This window comes from Elgaria multicarinata, chromosome 7, assembly GCF_023053635.1.
Source record: "Elgaria multicarinata webbii isolate HBS135686 ecotype San Diego chromosome 7, rElgMul1.1.pri, whole genome shotgun sequence".
NCBI classification, from domain to species: Eukaryota; Metazoa; Chordata; class Lepidosauria; order Squamata; family Anguidae; genus Elgaria; species Elgaria multicarinata.
In genome coordinates, this window is record NC_086177.1 from 100003398 (window position 1) to 100016855 (window position 13458).

General features: G+C 43.4%; 1 protein-coding gene across 1 annotated transcript in view; it reads left to right on the top strand.

Moving 5' to 3' along the window:
* NSMCE2 (NSE2 (MMS21) homolog, SMC5-SMC6 complex SUMO ligase) overlaps positions 1-13065 on the top strand; it is a 243373-nt gene extending 230308 nt beyond the window's left edge. The window contains exons 6-7 of the mRNA XM_063131135.1: positions 3985-4091; positions 12663-13065. Coding sequence (XP_062987205.1) covers positions 3985-4091; positions 12663-12777 — 222 coding nt within the window. The 3' untranslated portion in view covers positions 12778-13065. The remainder of the gene's footprint in view (positions 1-3984; positions 4092-12662) is intronic.
* Positions 13066-13458: the final 393 nt, after the last annotated feature.

Genomic DNA, 13458 nt, shown 5'->3' on the forward strand with positions numbered 1-13458 from the left:
TCTGGCCCTCGGGAGTTCCCCCAATGGCTCCACGCCTTTTTCCTTGAATGCTGTTCATTTTGTGGTGTCTTGGCTTTTGCACATGTCCTCCCATTCTGAAAGGTTGAAGGTTGAATTAAGCTCTCCTACAGCTTAATTACTGCCAGTAAGAGCCTTAAGCAAAGATATGCTGGTATTGCTGGTATTTTTGTCCCCCCACCTTTTGCCCCAGCCCCCACTTGAATGCAGCCCCCAAGAGCTTCTCTGGAATTAAAACGTGTTCCTGGAGCTGAAAGGGTTTTCAAAACCCCTGATGTAGATTCCCTGTATTCCAGCTAAATCCTTTCCAGTAATTTTAGCCAGAGCCCCAATATAATGCTAGGGGGGGGAGTATCACTCTCTGCACATCAGTGCCATTTGAAGTGAAATTGCTGCAAGCTGATTCTCTACTGTGCTGATTTCAACCGTTCACGCGATACAGTTCAGATATGAGTCAAGAAACCAATGCAGTTAAAAGCAAGTGTAGACAAGGTTTGATATCTAATTGAACACAGGGGTGGGCTGGCTACATTCTTGTGTGGCGTCTGTGTGTGTGTGTGTGTGTGTGTGTGTGTGTGTGTGTGTGTGTGTATTCTGGTGGTCCGCTGATATCCTTTTACTTTTCAAAGCAAGAGTGTAGACCCAGGATCTCTTAACATTGCAAATGCAACAATTAAGTGATTCTTCTTTTTTTAAGAACATAAGCACCTTATTCAATCAGATTGTGGTGCAACTAGTCCAGCATTCATTGCAAGAATTCCAACAAGTAGCAAATGCTAGTTGCCCCCCTCCATCATTGACCAGTGGTCCACAAATTGATTGCTGTCAATCTCCTACTTCCCCCCCCCACACACACCATTTGATACTCTGTAGATCCTTGACTTTACATTGAGTAATTAAGAACATAAGAACATAATAGGTTTTGCCCTACCCTGTGCCTGTTTACACTTCCCTGTGCCTGTTTGCATTCTCCTTCCCTCTTTATTGTTTACTACAACTTATTAGATTGTAAGCCTATGCGGCAGGGTCTTGCTATTTACTGTGTTATCTGTACAGCACCATGTACATTGATGGTGCTATATTAATAAATAATAATAATAATAATAATAATAATAATGCTTTCAACCACGTAAATTGGTTGAAAGCATTATTAAAGACAAAATTAGTAAGCATATAGAAGGGCAGGTCCTGCTGAAGAAGAATCAACATGGCTTCCGCAAAGGCAAGCCCTGTCTTACTAATCTACTAGAATTCTTTGAAAGTGTCAACAAACATGTAGATAGGGGTGATCCGGTGGACATTGTTTACTTGGATTTCCAAAAGGCTTTTGATAAAGTCTCCCACCAAAGACTCCTGAATAAACTTAGTAGACATGGAATAAGAGGAGAGGTCCTCTTATGGATCAGTAACTGGTTAAAGAAGAGAAAGCAGAGAGTAGGAATAAATGGTCAATTCTCCCAATGGAGGGAAGTAAATAGTGGGGTCCCACAGGGATTGGTATTGGGACCAATTCTTTTCAACTTGTTCATAAATGATCTGGAATCAGGAGTGAGCAGTGAAGTGGCCAAGTTTGCCGACAACACCAAATTATTTAAGGTTGTTAAAACACAAAGGGATTGTGAAGAGCTCCAAAGGGATCTCTCCAAGCTGGGAGAGTGGGCGTCCAAATGGCAAATGCGGTTCAATGTAAGCAAGTGTAAGGGGATGCATGCTGGGGCAAAAAAAACCAACTTCAAGTATAACCTAATGGGATCTGAGCTGGCGGCGACTGAACAAGAAATCTTGGGATTGTGGTGGACAGCTCGTTGAAAATGTCCACCCAGTGTGCAGCCGCTGTAAAGAAGGCAAACTCCATGTTAGGCATTATAAGAAAAGGAATTGAGAATAAAACGGCCAGTATCATACTGCCCTTATACAAATCTATGATGCAACCACACTTAAAATACTGTGTACAGTTCTGGTCACCACACCTAAAAAAAGTTTTTATAGAGCTGGAAAAAGTGCAGAAAAGAGCAACTAAAATGATTAAGGGGCTGGAGCATCTCCCCTATGATGGAAGGTTACATCAGCTGGGATTGTTTAGCTTAGAGAAGAGGAGGCAGAGGGGGAGACATGATAAAGGTATACAAAATTATGCATGGTATGGAGAATATGGATAGGGAGACATTTTTCTCCCTCTCTCAAAATACTAGAACCTGGGTCATCCCATGAAGCTGATTGGTGGGAGATTCAGGACAAATAAAGGAAGTACTTCTTCACACAGCACATAGTTAAATTATGGAACTCACTACCACAGGATGTAGTGATTACCACCAATTTGGATGGCTTTAAAAGGGGTTGGATAAATTCCTAGAGGTAAAGTCTTTCAATGGCTACTAGCCCTGATGGTTGTGTGCAACCTCCAGTATCCAAGGCAGTAAGCCTGTGTGCACCAGTTGCAGGGGAACATGGGTGGGATGGTGCTATTGCACCATGTCCTGCTTGTTCATCCCTGGCTGATGGCTGGTTATCCACTATGTGAACAGAGTGCTGGAGTTGATGGATCCTTGGTCTGATCCAGCGTGACACTTCTTATGTTCTTATAATAAGTTTTTATAAAATTACACACACACTCATCCCAGGAATACTCTTAAACTCAATTTGAGACCCATGTTCTAATCAGGGGTTTTCAACGTGAACTTGGCAGTTTCATTGCAACCTGGACTGGCACCCACAGAGGAAAAGAAAGAAGAGGAATTCATACATGGACGAAAGGAGAGGAATTCATACTTTTACTAAATGTATATCCCACCTCCATGCCCAAAATGGTGCCTGAGATCCCACAAGCTACTCCTGGTCTTGGGTCATGGTATGTTTGACCCTGGTCAGTTACCTATAAGTCTGAAAACTACAGCTCTAAAGAACAAGTACATAGCCTTTCTGTGTTCTGGAATTCCTATTTGAAAATGGACATGGTACTAGAAATTCCCGGGCTCCCTCCCTCCCCTCAGTAAATCCCTCCTTTAAAAACTCATATTTTCCATGAAACCCTTCCAAATCCCCCCTTCCTTGTCTCCCACCAAGGCAAGGGCTAATTAATGGCATATAACAAAACAAAAGTTCTTAAAAATGGCTTTTGCTGCTCCCGCCTTCCCCTCCTTCTAGTATTTCTCTGCTGCATTGCCTTAGAGCAGACATAGGGCATCTTTTTTGGACTGAGGCCCTGTGCCAGGGCGTTGTAATACACAGGGCCACTGCCCCAAATGAATGGGGCTATTGTTGGCATACAGCCACATACACACCTTTTCTATCTCTGTGTCTGTCTTATACACACACACACACACACACACACACACACACACACACACACACACACTGTCACTGAACTGTCTTTGTTCGGCCCACGCTTTTCTCTGTTTGGAAAGGGGAGGCAGAGGGACACTGCTTCAGGGCGCTGGGAATGCCTTCTGGCTGCGTCTTCTCCATGATTTGGATTTGCTTTCCCATCAGCTTTCCCGGACACAGCACTCCTTCAGTGGGCGGCTCGGTCAGGAGCTGGCTTTGCTCCCCCTGTGCCTTTTCCGACTGGGGAAGGTGGTCAGAAGCCAGCTCCCAACTGAGCTGCAACCTTGAAGCCACTCTTCCGCCTTCTCTAAGGGGGTGGGGTCTCATGGAGGCCTTCATGGGCTAGATGGGGAGGCCTGGCGGGCCAGATTTGGCCCATAGGGTGAAGGAATGTAAGTCCTTAGGGCTGAAACCTGGGGTCAGAGGCCCATCTATATGCTTACATACATGCATGCGTTGCACTGCAAATCACTCTGCTCATTTACAGAACGGTATTACATAGTAATAAATAATCATAAGCCTATTAATGGTCTTCAGTTTCTGAGGGATGTTGAGGATGGAGCCAGTACTGTAGAATTGATTTGAGGACATAACAAAACACTTGATTTGGGTAGTCGAGTGCAACCTGATTAATTATTACAGGTGGAAATGAAGAAACCAGTCAGGAATAAAATCTGCCGTCACACCTACGAAGAAAATGCCATCCTGGAACACATCTGGCTCAAAGAGCAACAGAAGAAGAAAGTCCGGTAAGCAGCCATCAGCGTGTGGGAAAGGAATTCTGCTGAGCCTGGGAACATAATATTCACTATCGTACTCAGGGATGTAGAAGAGCAATGTCCTCTCTCTCACACACACACACAGGCCCATTCACTTTTCCATCTGTGTGTCTATCATAGAACCCTTGAAGGTTGCACTACGTTTGGGAGCAAAATCCTCTCCCTCATTGCACATGGTGCATTGTTTGGGAAGCCCAACATATGAAGTTGCACGCAGGAGATGCAGGAGAAATCCAGAACAGATACAAATGAATTTGGATTTCTATGAACTGGACCTGCGGATTCCGCAACAAACGAGTTTTTCACTTTTGAGAGGGCTTAGCGCGAATGTGCTTTAACTAATGTACGTTAGCACATTTGCACAAGTGTTTAAGTGCACATTAGCACCAATGCAAATTTGTGCAAGTAGATCTAAATTCAGGTAAGAAATAATAATCTGATGCCGTCAATGAGCGGACGATGGAACAAAAGACTCCTGACAATCCACAAAACACAGACAGAACAAATTTAACAAAATCCGTACTTCCCTAGATGAGCTGATATTGCATGCATGGGGGAACTTATGTCACTGGGCCAAAGAGAGGCAAGGCTTGTCATGGGAGTTTCCCTTCCATAGAAACCAGGGACATTCTAGATTGTATAATGCAAAACTGGCTCTTCCCTTCTTTTATAGGCAGTGGTCCATATGTTTCTTTCTTCAAGAAACTCTGTTTGCTCCATAAAAATAATTTTGCCGTTGTGCTGAATGAAATTAGGCTGGCCCAGAGTATCTTTATTGCTTGAATTTATTGTTCTGTAATTTTGTATTGTTTTATTTGCCTTGTAAACTGTCCCGGTAAAAGGTTTTTTGAAGTGTGGGTTAGAAATACTTTCAATAGATAGATCGATAGATAGATAGATAGATAGATAGATAGATAGATAGATAGATACAATTGCTCCCCTACCCCCATCCCAGTGATGCCAGTAATGACAAAGCCTTGAATACATTTTTTTGGTGGAAACATGAGGTCTCGGGATTATCGCTATTCTTAGTTCATTGACATGGACCTACTTGCAAAACCTGTACCGTAGATCAGAGATAGGCAGAAAGTAGACTTCCAGGTGTTTTAGACTTCAAGTCCAAGCATTCCTGACCACTGGCCATGCTGGCAGGGGCTTCTGGGAGCTGAAGTCCAAAACATCTGGAGATCTATGTTCTGCCCCCCCCCCCCCGCTCTCGGTCAGCCTTCCTCAACATGGTACCCTCCAGATGTATTGGATCACAAACCCCATCCTTCCCTGCCAGCATAGCCAATGTTCAGGGACGGTAGAATTTGTAGTCCAACATACCTGGAGGGCGCCAGGTTGGGGAAGGCTGCTGTTTGGAGGAGGGCTGTATGTGTGGTTTTTGCTGCTAACATTTCTCTGTAAAAGTACAGTGTGAATTGCCAGTACAAGGGTGACTCTTGGCAGTGATTTCCACAATCCAAGCAGGCCTTTGTAGGAGCTGCCAGATTGTAGCAATTGCTGCAAAGCGCATCTCTGCCGCATCAGTTCATGCGGTGTGCTCTGTGCATATCTTAGCTTATGTGGCTCATTTAGCGAAATGGTGCAAACTGCCCCTAGGATCACAACCATTTGGATAACAGAGCTCCCACCTACCCTATCACAGCTGACACTGGAGAAAGAAATAAGCTTTCCAAGTGTCTCAAAAGTCAGATTTCCCTTATTAGCCAGCGTAGGAATTTATTCATTCTCTGTGTTAAAAAAAAACACCCACTTTCTTTGACTATTCAAGATGCTCCAAGATGTATTTATTTATTTATTTGCAAAGAAATCCTGAAAAGAAAATGAATGCAAACTAAAAATGGTTGTAGTAATAACGGGCGGTTTGCATTACCGGAATCACCGTGGCTTATGTGTGGTGCTATTGGCTTGGAGATTTAAGAGCATAAGCGTAAGTTTATACGGTCATGCATGGCTAGCTGGGGCTGAACAATATAGAGAAAGCAAACTGTTGCATACAAAAATATTTGGGAAGTGCAGGATGGAAATGGGGGTTATTTGGACAATCAGCATGAAAAGCATTGAAGAGGACCTTAGACAGGGGGGCGTTACCGCTTCATCCTCTTCATGTAGCTGTATTTTTAATCCCAGCCTTTGAGTCTTAAAAGAAGCTAAGACAGGTGATTGTCTTATTCTGCTAGCTGATGAGCTGATCTATTGCTCCCCTTTCGTTCTCATCCATCTGTCCATCCATTCCAGGTGGTGCAACATATAATTTTTGTCTCAAGACATAATTAACACCAAGTGCAACATTAGAGTGAGTCAAATGAGAATGCAGATGGAACATCTGCACTTAGGAATGTCGGAGAAATCCACAACAGATTCAAATGGTTTTGGATTCCGGAGCAGATTGCATTTCCCGAATCATGCAGACTTGTGGCCTGTTTTTTCACTAAAACCAAGTCACCAGATTCCACGGACTTGTGAACTAGTTTTGTGCTAATTCTCATGTGTGCATAAGTGTTAATTCACATTAGTTAATGCGCATTAGTGTGAATGTGTTCTGACTAGTTCGGGGAGGGGGGGCTGTTCTGAAAAGTTCAGGCTCTGCCTTTGGTAGCTTTTAAGGCAGTTCCACAGCTACCTGGTCTCCATCCCCCACCTCTATAAATGCTCTTGCTGTCCAAACTTAGGATGTAGATGGAGGAACTGGTTAGCTCCAAACATATTCCATCGAACTCCTGGACAATCTCTACCTTTCAGGCACTGATCCTTGTCTTCTATATAGAAGAAGGAGGAGGATTCGTTCTTTAGCCCTACCTAAAGTCTGACGTGGTGATGTCCAGGGACAAGTTTACCATCTCAACAAGAACCAAGGCTCTGGGGATAGCTCAAATGCATTTAGCTGCCACTCATCAAATGCTGAATGCTAATAAGAAAGGAAATGATGTCCTTGTATGTCTGAACCAGCCCTTTATGACAGCATCATTGGACATTTTCTGGACCCAAAACGTTATCAAGAGAGCATTTGTGGATGATCTGAGGTCTGGTCTATAAATAGAAAAGGGTGTGACAGAATGCTCCATTCCACTTCAGGCAGCAGTTTACAGTTTTGAATGCTGCCGTGTCCAAAAACAAAACAAAAAAGGGACATGGAAGTAGAAAGAAGAAAGGTGATGAGCAAGTTCGGTTCTTGCTATGCTAGCTTTCTACTTGCAAGGATGTTTTTATGCAAGGGAGCATTCTAACATTTGCTCTTGGATCCCGTGATCCATGAGCAGAAGAAAATTAACAGAGTGGGAATCTTTCCCTTGTGCTCCACTCACACAAAGTGCTTCCATCCAATTTTGGCTGATTCCCCGCTCCCCCCAATCCACGAATATCTCCTGATCCACTGAGAAGCATTCCCACCACCACCCCGGAAACTCTGTGGGGAGGAGGGGCCAGGAATGTCCCCTTCCATGGTCTTTCCTTGCATGGATTTCAGGATGCAAGCCAGTGTCTCCCATCTACAGTCTGAAGTGGTACCGTCCTTTCTACCAATTTGGAACTCTTATCACCTCATTCTGCCATGTGTATAGACCCGGGTCTAAGATACAGATGGGGGACATAAAGAATAAAGGTCACCTTTCAGATTTGCTGGGGTCCCTGCCATATTACTGATTTAGAGTAACACAGAAAAGAATGTGGTGATGCCACAGGTGATCAGGAACAAGTGATCACCAAAGCATCCTTCCTTCTCCCACACAGTGCAGGCAAGTACCTTAGGAGATTGCAGAATAATAATAATAATAATAATAATAATAATAATAATAATAATTTATTTGTTACCTGCCTCTCCCTCTGGATTGAGGCGGGGCACAACACAAATGAAAACACCATAAAATACATATAACTAATTAAAACATTCACCGTGTATGGGGTGGGTGGGTGGGTGTCACTTCATAGTAAAGGGTTCGATGGATCAGATTCCCAGCAAGACTGAGATGCCTGTGCTTGGATATAATCAGTGTTTAAGTTTATTTTTGAAAGTACAGTATTCAAAGGCTATTTCCCGTGGTCAAATACTTCCTCACACCTAAACGAGTGGTTACTTTCAACGTAGCTCCCTCCCTCCTCCTTAAATGACACCCCCCCCCTCGGCTTCTTCCTTGGTGCCTTTTGAACAGCTGTGAATAATCTCCATGCTGAAGAAGCATCAGCACTCCTGTGTCATTCCAATTCCTTTTTGACTTGAGGCTTTCGAGGCACTTTACCAGAATTAATTAATCCTAGCCAAAAAAAAACATGTGCCAGATAAATAATAATTATCCTAAACTCTTTGTAGATGGGAAGAAACAAACCCCAAACTGTGAGACTCCACAGTTTGCCCAAGGCAAACGTAACAAGCGAGGAGACACAGTGCAGAAGAAACAGAACTAATGAATGCTGACGCTCAGCTCCGAATGCTGAGTCTGGGGCAAAATGCCTTCCCAGGCGGAATGGGTGCATTCTGTGAAGAGAAGGGCCTCAGAGTGGTTTGCATTGGGCCCCTCTCTGCAAATGTGTGGGCCTCAAAGGTCTTTGGGCCGTAGCCCCATCACAATAGTGATCGAAGCCTTTGGAATGGGTTTCACTGTGCACAATTGTTGCACATATTATAAACCAGCCTGGTTCCCTCCAGATGTTTTGGACTTCAACTCCCATCATCCCAAGCCAGCATGGCCAGTGGTCAGAAATTGTAGTCCAAACCCTCTGGAGGGCACCAGGTTGGAGAAGGCTGGTGCAAGCCATCATTGCCATTTGCTGCAACTCTGCCCTGGTCAGCAACTAAGTGGGCAACTAAGAGGTGGAGATGGGGTGAAACCCTGACAGGGGGAAGTGTTATGTCCCACCACTTTCCTGTAAGGACAGAAGAGGAGGAGGATCCTGTGACCTGTCCTAGTGGTTGCGAGGGTGAGGGAAGTCAGATGATGCTGATAGCCCTACCTAGACTACTACTGGAAGCAGTGCCCTGCTCAAGAAGGCTGTGGCACTGAAGGAACCTAAGAACCTGGTCCAATCCCCTTGCTTCAGATCCACCGAGATCAGCCCCAGGAACAAAGTTTCCAGAGCAGGAAATGCAGCGCCTGTCTGGCAGGAAGTCAGCTAGCCTTGAGCCCTACTTGTGAGGAGGAAGCATGCTCTGAATCTGAGCCCTAAAAACAAGCCAGGAAGGTGGGAGGCATCAGCATTCCCTATAAAGCTGCTTAGGTGGAGCCTAATCGTTGCTGAAGCAACACTTTTCTCACTGTGCTCTCTGCTGGACAGCTCCCCAGTTAGTCTGACTGTCCTGGTCCTTGAACTACAGGACTGTTCCTGATAAGGCTGGGAGCTGACTTTCATGGCAGGACCAGGACAGGCAGGCAACATCCTGTACTCCCCCTTCTCCCTGGACATGAACATACACCCCTCTTTGAAATATCCGATTCCCTTTTGAGTCTGTTCCAGCCACCTTCGAGCTGGACCTGAATCAAAATGTCATAGCTCCATTGCTACCCTCTTCTCGCCACCAGTTCCCCCCCCCACTCCTCCCAAGACAAAAAAGCTGCCCCAAAGAAGAGTGGGGAGAAAGGAACAAGGTAATGCTGATGTCTTAATGGCTCCCCTCATTCTTTCCTTTTGATAAAGAAGACGCCCCGCCATATTGATTCATGGTGCCACTATGTTCCATTGGAATAGCAGGACCTTGCCAACATTTAACTGGAAAGAGAAGGGAACCCTTTCAGGCAATCTTACAAACTGGCATGCCAATACAGTAGCTTGGGCTAGTTACTGGGAGATGCATGTGTGTGCATTGTGGGCCCCCACCAAACATTTTGTAGCCCCCCCCTCCCACAAAAAACATAACTGGTGCAAAGAGTCACTTTTGTCACGGCTGCCTATGAAAAGTAATTATGACTTTTGTCTGGCAAAAAACAGCATTTCCTTTCTCTTTTGAATGATCTGTTCTCTGCCTTGAGCCTTCTAGATTACAACTGAAACAAAGAGTTAAAAAAAACCCCAACTGTTCACATTTGAGAGTACAAATAGAGTGCACTGTGGTTACTTTGCATAATTCTACTTCAAAAATACCATTTTTTTAAAAAAGAAAAAAGCAGGGACCAGACCAGAAGAGGAATGAACAGCAAAGTGAAGGCTTAAGAGATTGAGTAGCACTTAAGATGGAAGGGTTGGGGACAGAGTTTAGGAGACAGAGCGGAGAGCCAAAACCAGTGGTGGGCTTCAAGCTATATTGCTGACTACAACTGGAAAAATCTTGTCTTCAACCTTAGCTTTTATTAGTTTTTTTGTTTGTTGCCTTCTTAGCCTTTTGTCATATGTTACATGTTTCTAAAATCACCTCTGAAAATTATTAAGTGACAGAAGCATGTTTTGTTTTAATGTAAACTTATTAGATTCAGAAAAGCAAATTCTGTGCATTCTGCTAGATTCCATGCTTGAGCAGTGTCTGCATGGACTGAAGAAGAAAAAAATCAAACCTGGCTCAGCCAATGTTCAATGCACCGAGATGGAGCATTCCTGATTATTATTTTTAACAGGATTGATTATTTCCCATGATATCTGCTTTGCTGCAGTTTCTCAGTGAGGCCCAAGGCAAGCCACTTAAGTTTTCTTATCTGTTCCACTGTCTCTTCAAACTCATCTGCGTGCATCAGTGGGATGGGAATCGAGAAGTTATCGTTTGTACAGTTCTTTGAAGGCATCAAGCAATATGCAAAGATTACTGTCTGCAATGCTATTACTTATTATTATCACCACGGGCAAATTGTGTTCCACTTCAGACTGATCTGCAAGCAGAACTGTTCATATATCTAAGTACACTCATTCCTCCCAAGGCCATCCATTCCCACCTGTTTAGATAATTACAGTCCCCATCATGTGTCTCTCCAAAACAGAGATGTGTTACTCAGCAAGGAAAGCCACCATCAAATCACTGGCAACTAACTGATCTCAGAGAAGGAGAATCCCAATAAAATGTAAAATACATGTTGCGTCCTCTTTTTTATTGTGTCCCCCCCCCCATAACATGCATGAAAAAGAAAATGTATCATCACACTGTATTGTAGTTTATACTAAATGAAGTATAAAAGCAAGAAAAGCAAGAAAACTGCCCAAAACAGAAAAGCATCAATCCAATTTCTTGTACATGAATCCAATTTCTTATCCACAATTAACATAGCTCTCAGATCATTATTTCCAAGACTCTCAACTCTTCTGTATTGCAGAAATTAACAAATTCAGATTTGTTCAGATCCACTGGCCCTGTTTTGCATGATATATACACAGAGAGGATTGACTTATTGGTTTAAGCCTTTAAGGGATTTATAAGCTGCATTATAGGGCCATCCCCTGCTCTCCTCAAATGACGCATATTACAAGAGTAGTAAGATACAAGACAATATGTAGGCATTGGGTGAACAGACTTCAGGCTTTGCAAGATCTACTTTTTTTTCTATAGAACCCTGAGATCCACCAACTGGAGCCAGATGCAAAATACTGGCACAGGAGGGCAAACATACACTAAGAATGAAGGAACATGTGCCTCTGAGCACATGCTTAGCCCAAGAATTTGAGATCAGTACCAGAACTAAGCTTGCAAGTACTTTTCGCACAAAAATCCACTCCATGTTTCCCTCCTAAGCATTCTTTTTCAGTAACTTAATTTAAGGGCAGGGGAAAGCTTTTTAACTGTTGCTTTTGTTAGACAAAATGGGAGTCAGAAATCCTTGCTGATTTACTGCAAATCTTCTTGACAGCTACCAATAAATCCCAACCTACCTTCTGCCCATTCCTGATGCTAGAAGGAGGAAGTTTACCAGAAGATGCAAGCTGATACAGGAAGTTGTTTTTAGCGTAATTTATTTAATACCCTGCCTTTTTACCAAAGGCAGGTTTTCAAAAGCAGCATTTAGAAAAATGGGTTTTAAGGTCTGCTTAAATTAATGAATAGTGGAGGAAAGGCACTACTCCTTTGGGAGAGCATTCCAAAGCTGAGGAGCCACCATAGAGAAGACTCCACTCCATGTGTTTGATAACCTAACAACATACAATCAGGGCCTCCGAACCAGATCTCAGCATGTGGACAGGATCATACAGATTTTCATTTATTTACTGTGATCCCAAACCGTTTAGATAGTTGGGATGTTTCCAAACAGACTGCTCCTAGCAGTAACATGCAAAAGGCACTGTGCTGCTATACCATCTTTGTGGAAAGACAAAAGAGACAGTATGAAAACACATCATAGTTAGAAGTTGAAGGCAGTGTCTTCTGGACCCCCAGTAACATTTCAGCAGGGCAATTGTAGAATAAAAGCCATGTCTGCTTCAAAATCTATTGCATCCCCCACACTTTAGAGCATGAGAGATTTACCAAGCTAGAGCTGATCTTGAAGCTAATATTTTGCTACAGGAGTTTTTTGCTGTGGAAAAAATGGATAGAATAACACTTGTGCTTATGATTGGACTCCTGTCCCCTTTAAGTCACCAATGGTTTGGATGATTTTGACTATAGAGTTGCTTCCTGCCTCTTTACAGCTGCCCCACAGTTGGTTGCAACAACGCCGAAGTCAAGAAATCAGACCTGGTGCCTGATGAAGTCCTGAAAAGAGCAATCAGCAGTCAGAGTAAACAGAACCGGTCCACACAGTAGAAGTCGGCTGGTACTCCGATGGCTGTTATGACAAAGAAATGTGGTGTTAGAAGAGGTCACCTGAGATAAGTTGCTGATTGTCAGGTGGTTGTGTAAGAGGTTGTTATTTCAAGTATTCCAGTTGCAGGCAAAGTTGAAGGTCTGACCTGTCACTGAAAGCATTTTTGTTGCTCCTTGGAGACTGCCAAGTATAAAATACTGCCATTCAACCTGCCTTGCTTTCCTTTTTAACAAAAATAACCCTGCATTAAAATCCTGTGTTTTGTAAATAAAAATGCAAGGACCATTGCCTTTGTCATCTCCTTTATTTTTATTTTTTTGCAAAATGTCTTCTGAATAGGTATTCCCTAAAGTGTTCTCTAAATCCTTTTTAAAGAAATAGTGATCTGAACTTTGCAATCGCTTTGCTCTTGTGTGAAAGAGCTAGCAATGATCAACCCTATCAGGATTGGGTAAGCCACCCTTCGGAACCATCTCAGAGTCCATGTGCCTCAACCTGAATACAGAGCATCAATAGAGTAGAGCTAACTGGTAGCAAAAAAAAATGAGACCATGGCAATCTAGTGAAGGCCCAAAAGGTGCTATATAAATAAATAGTCCAGGTCCGGGCCCAATTCAAAGTGCTGGTATTGACATTTAAAGCCCTAAACGGTTTGGGGCCAGGTTATCTGAAGGAACGCC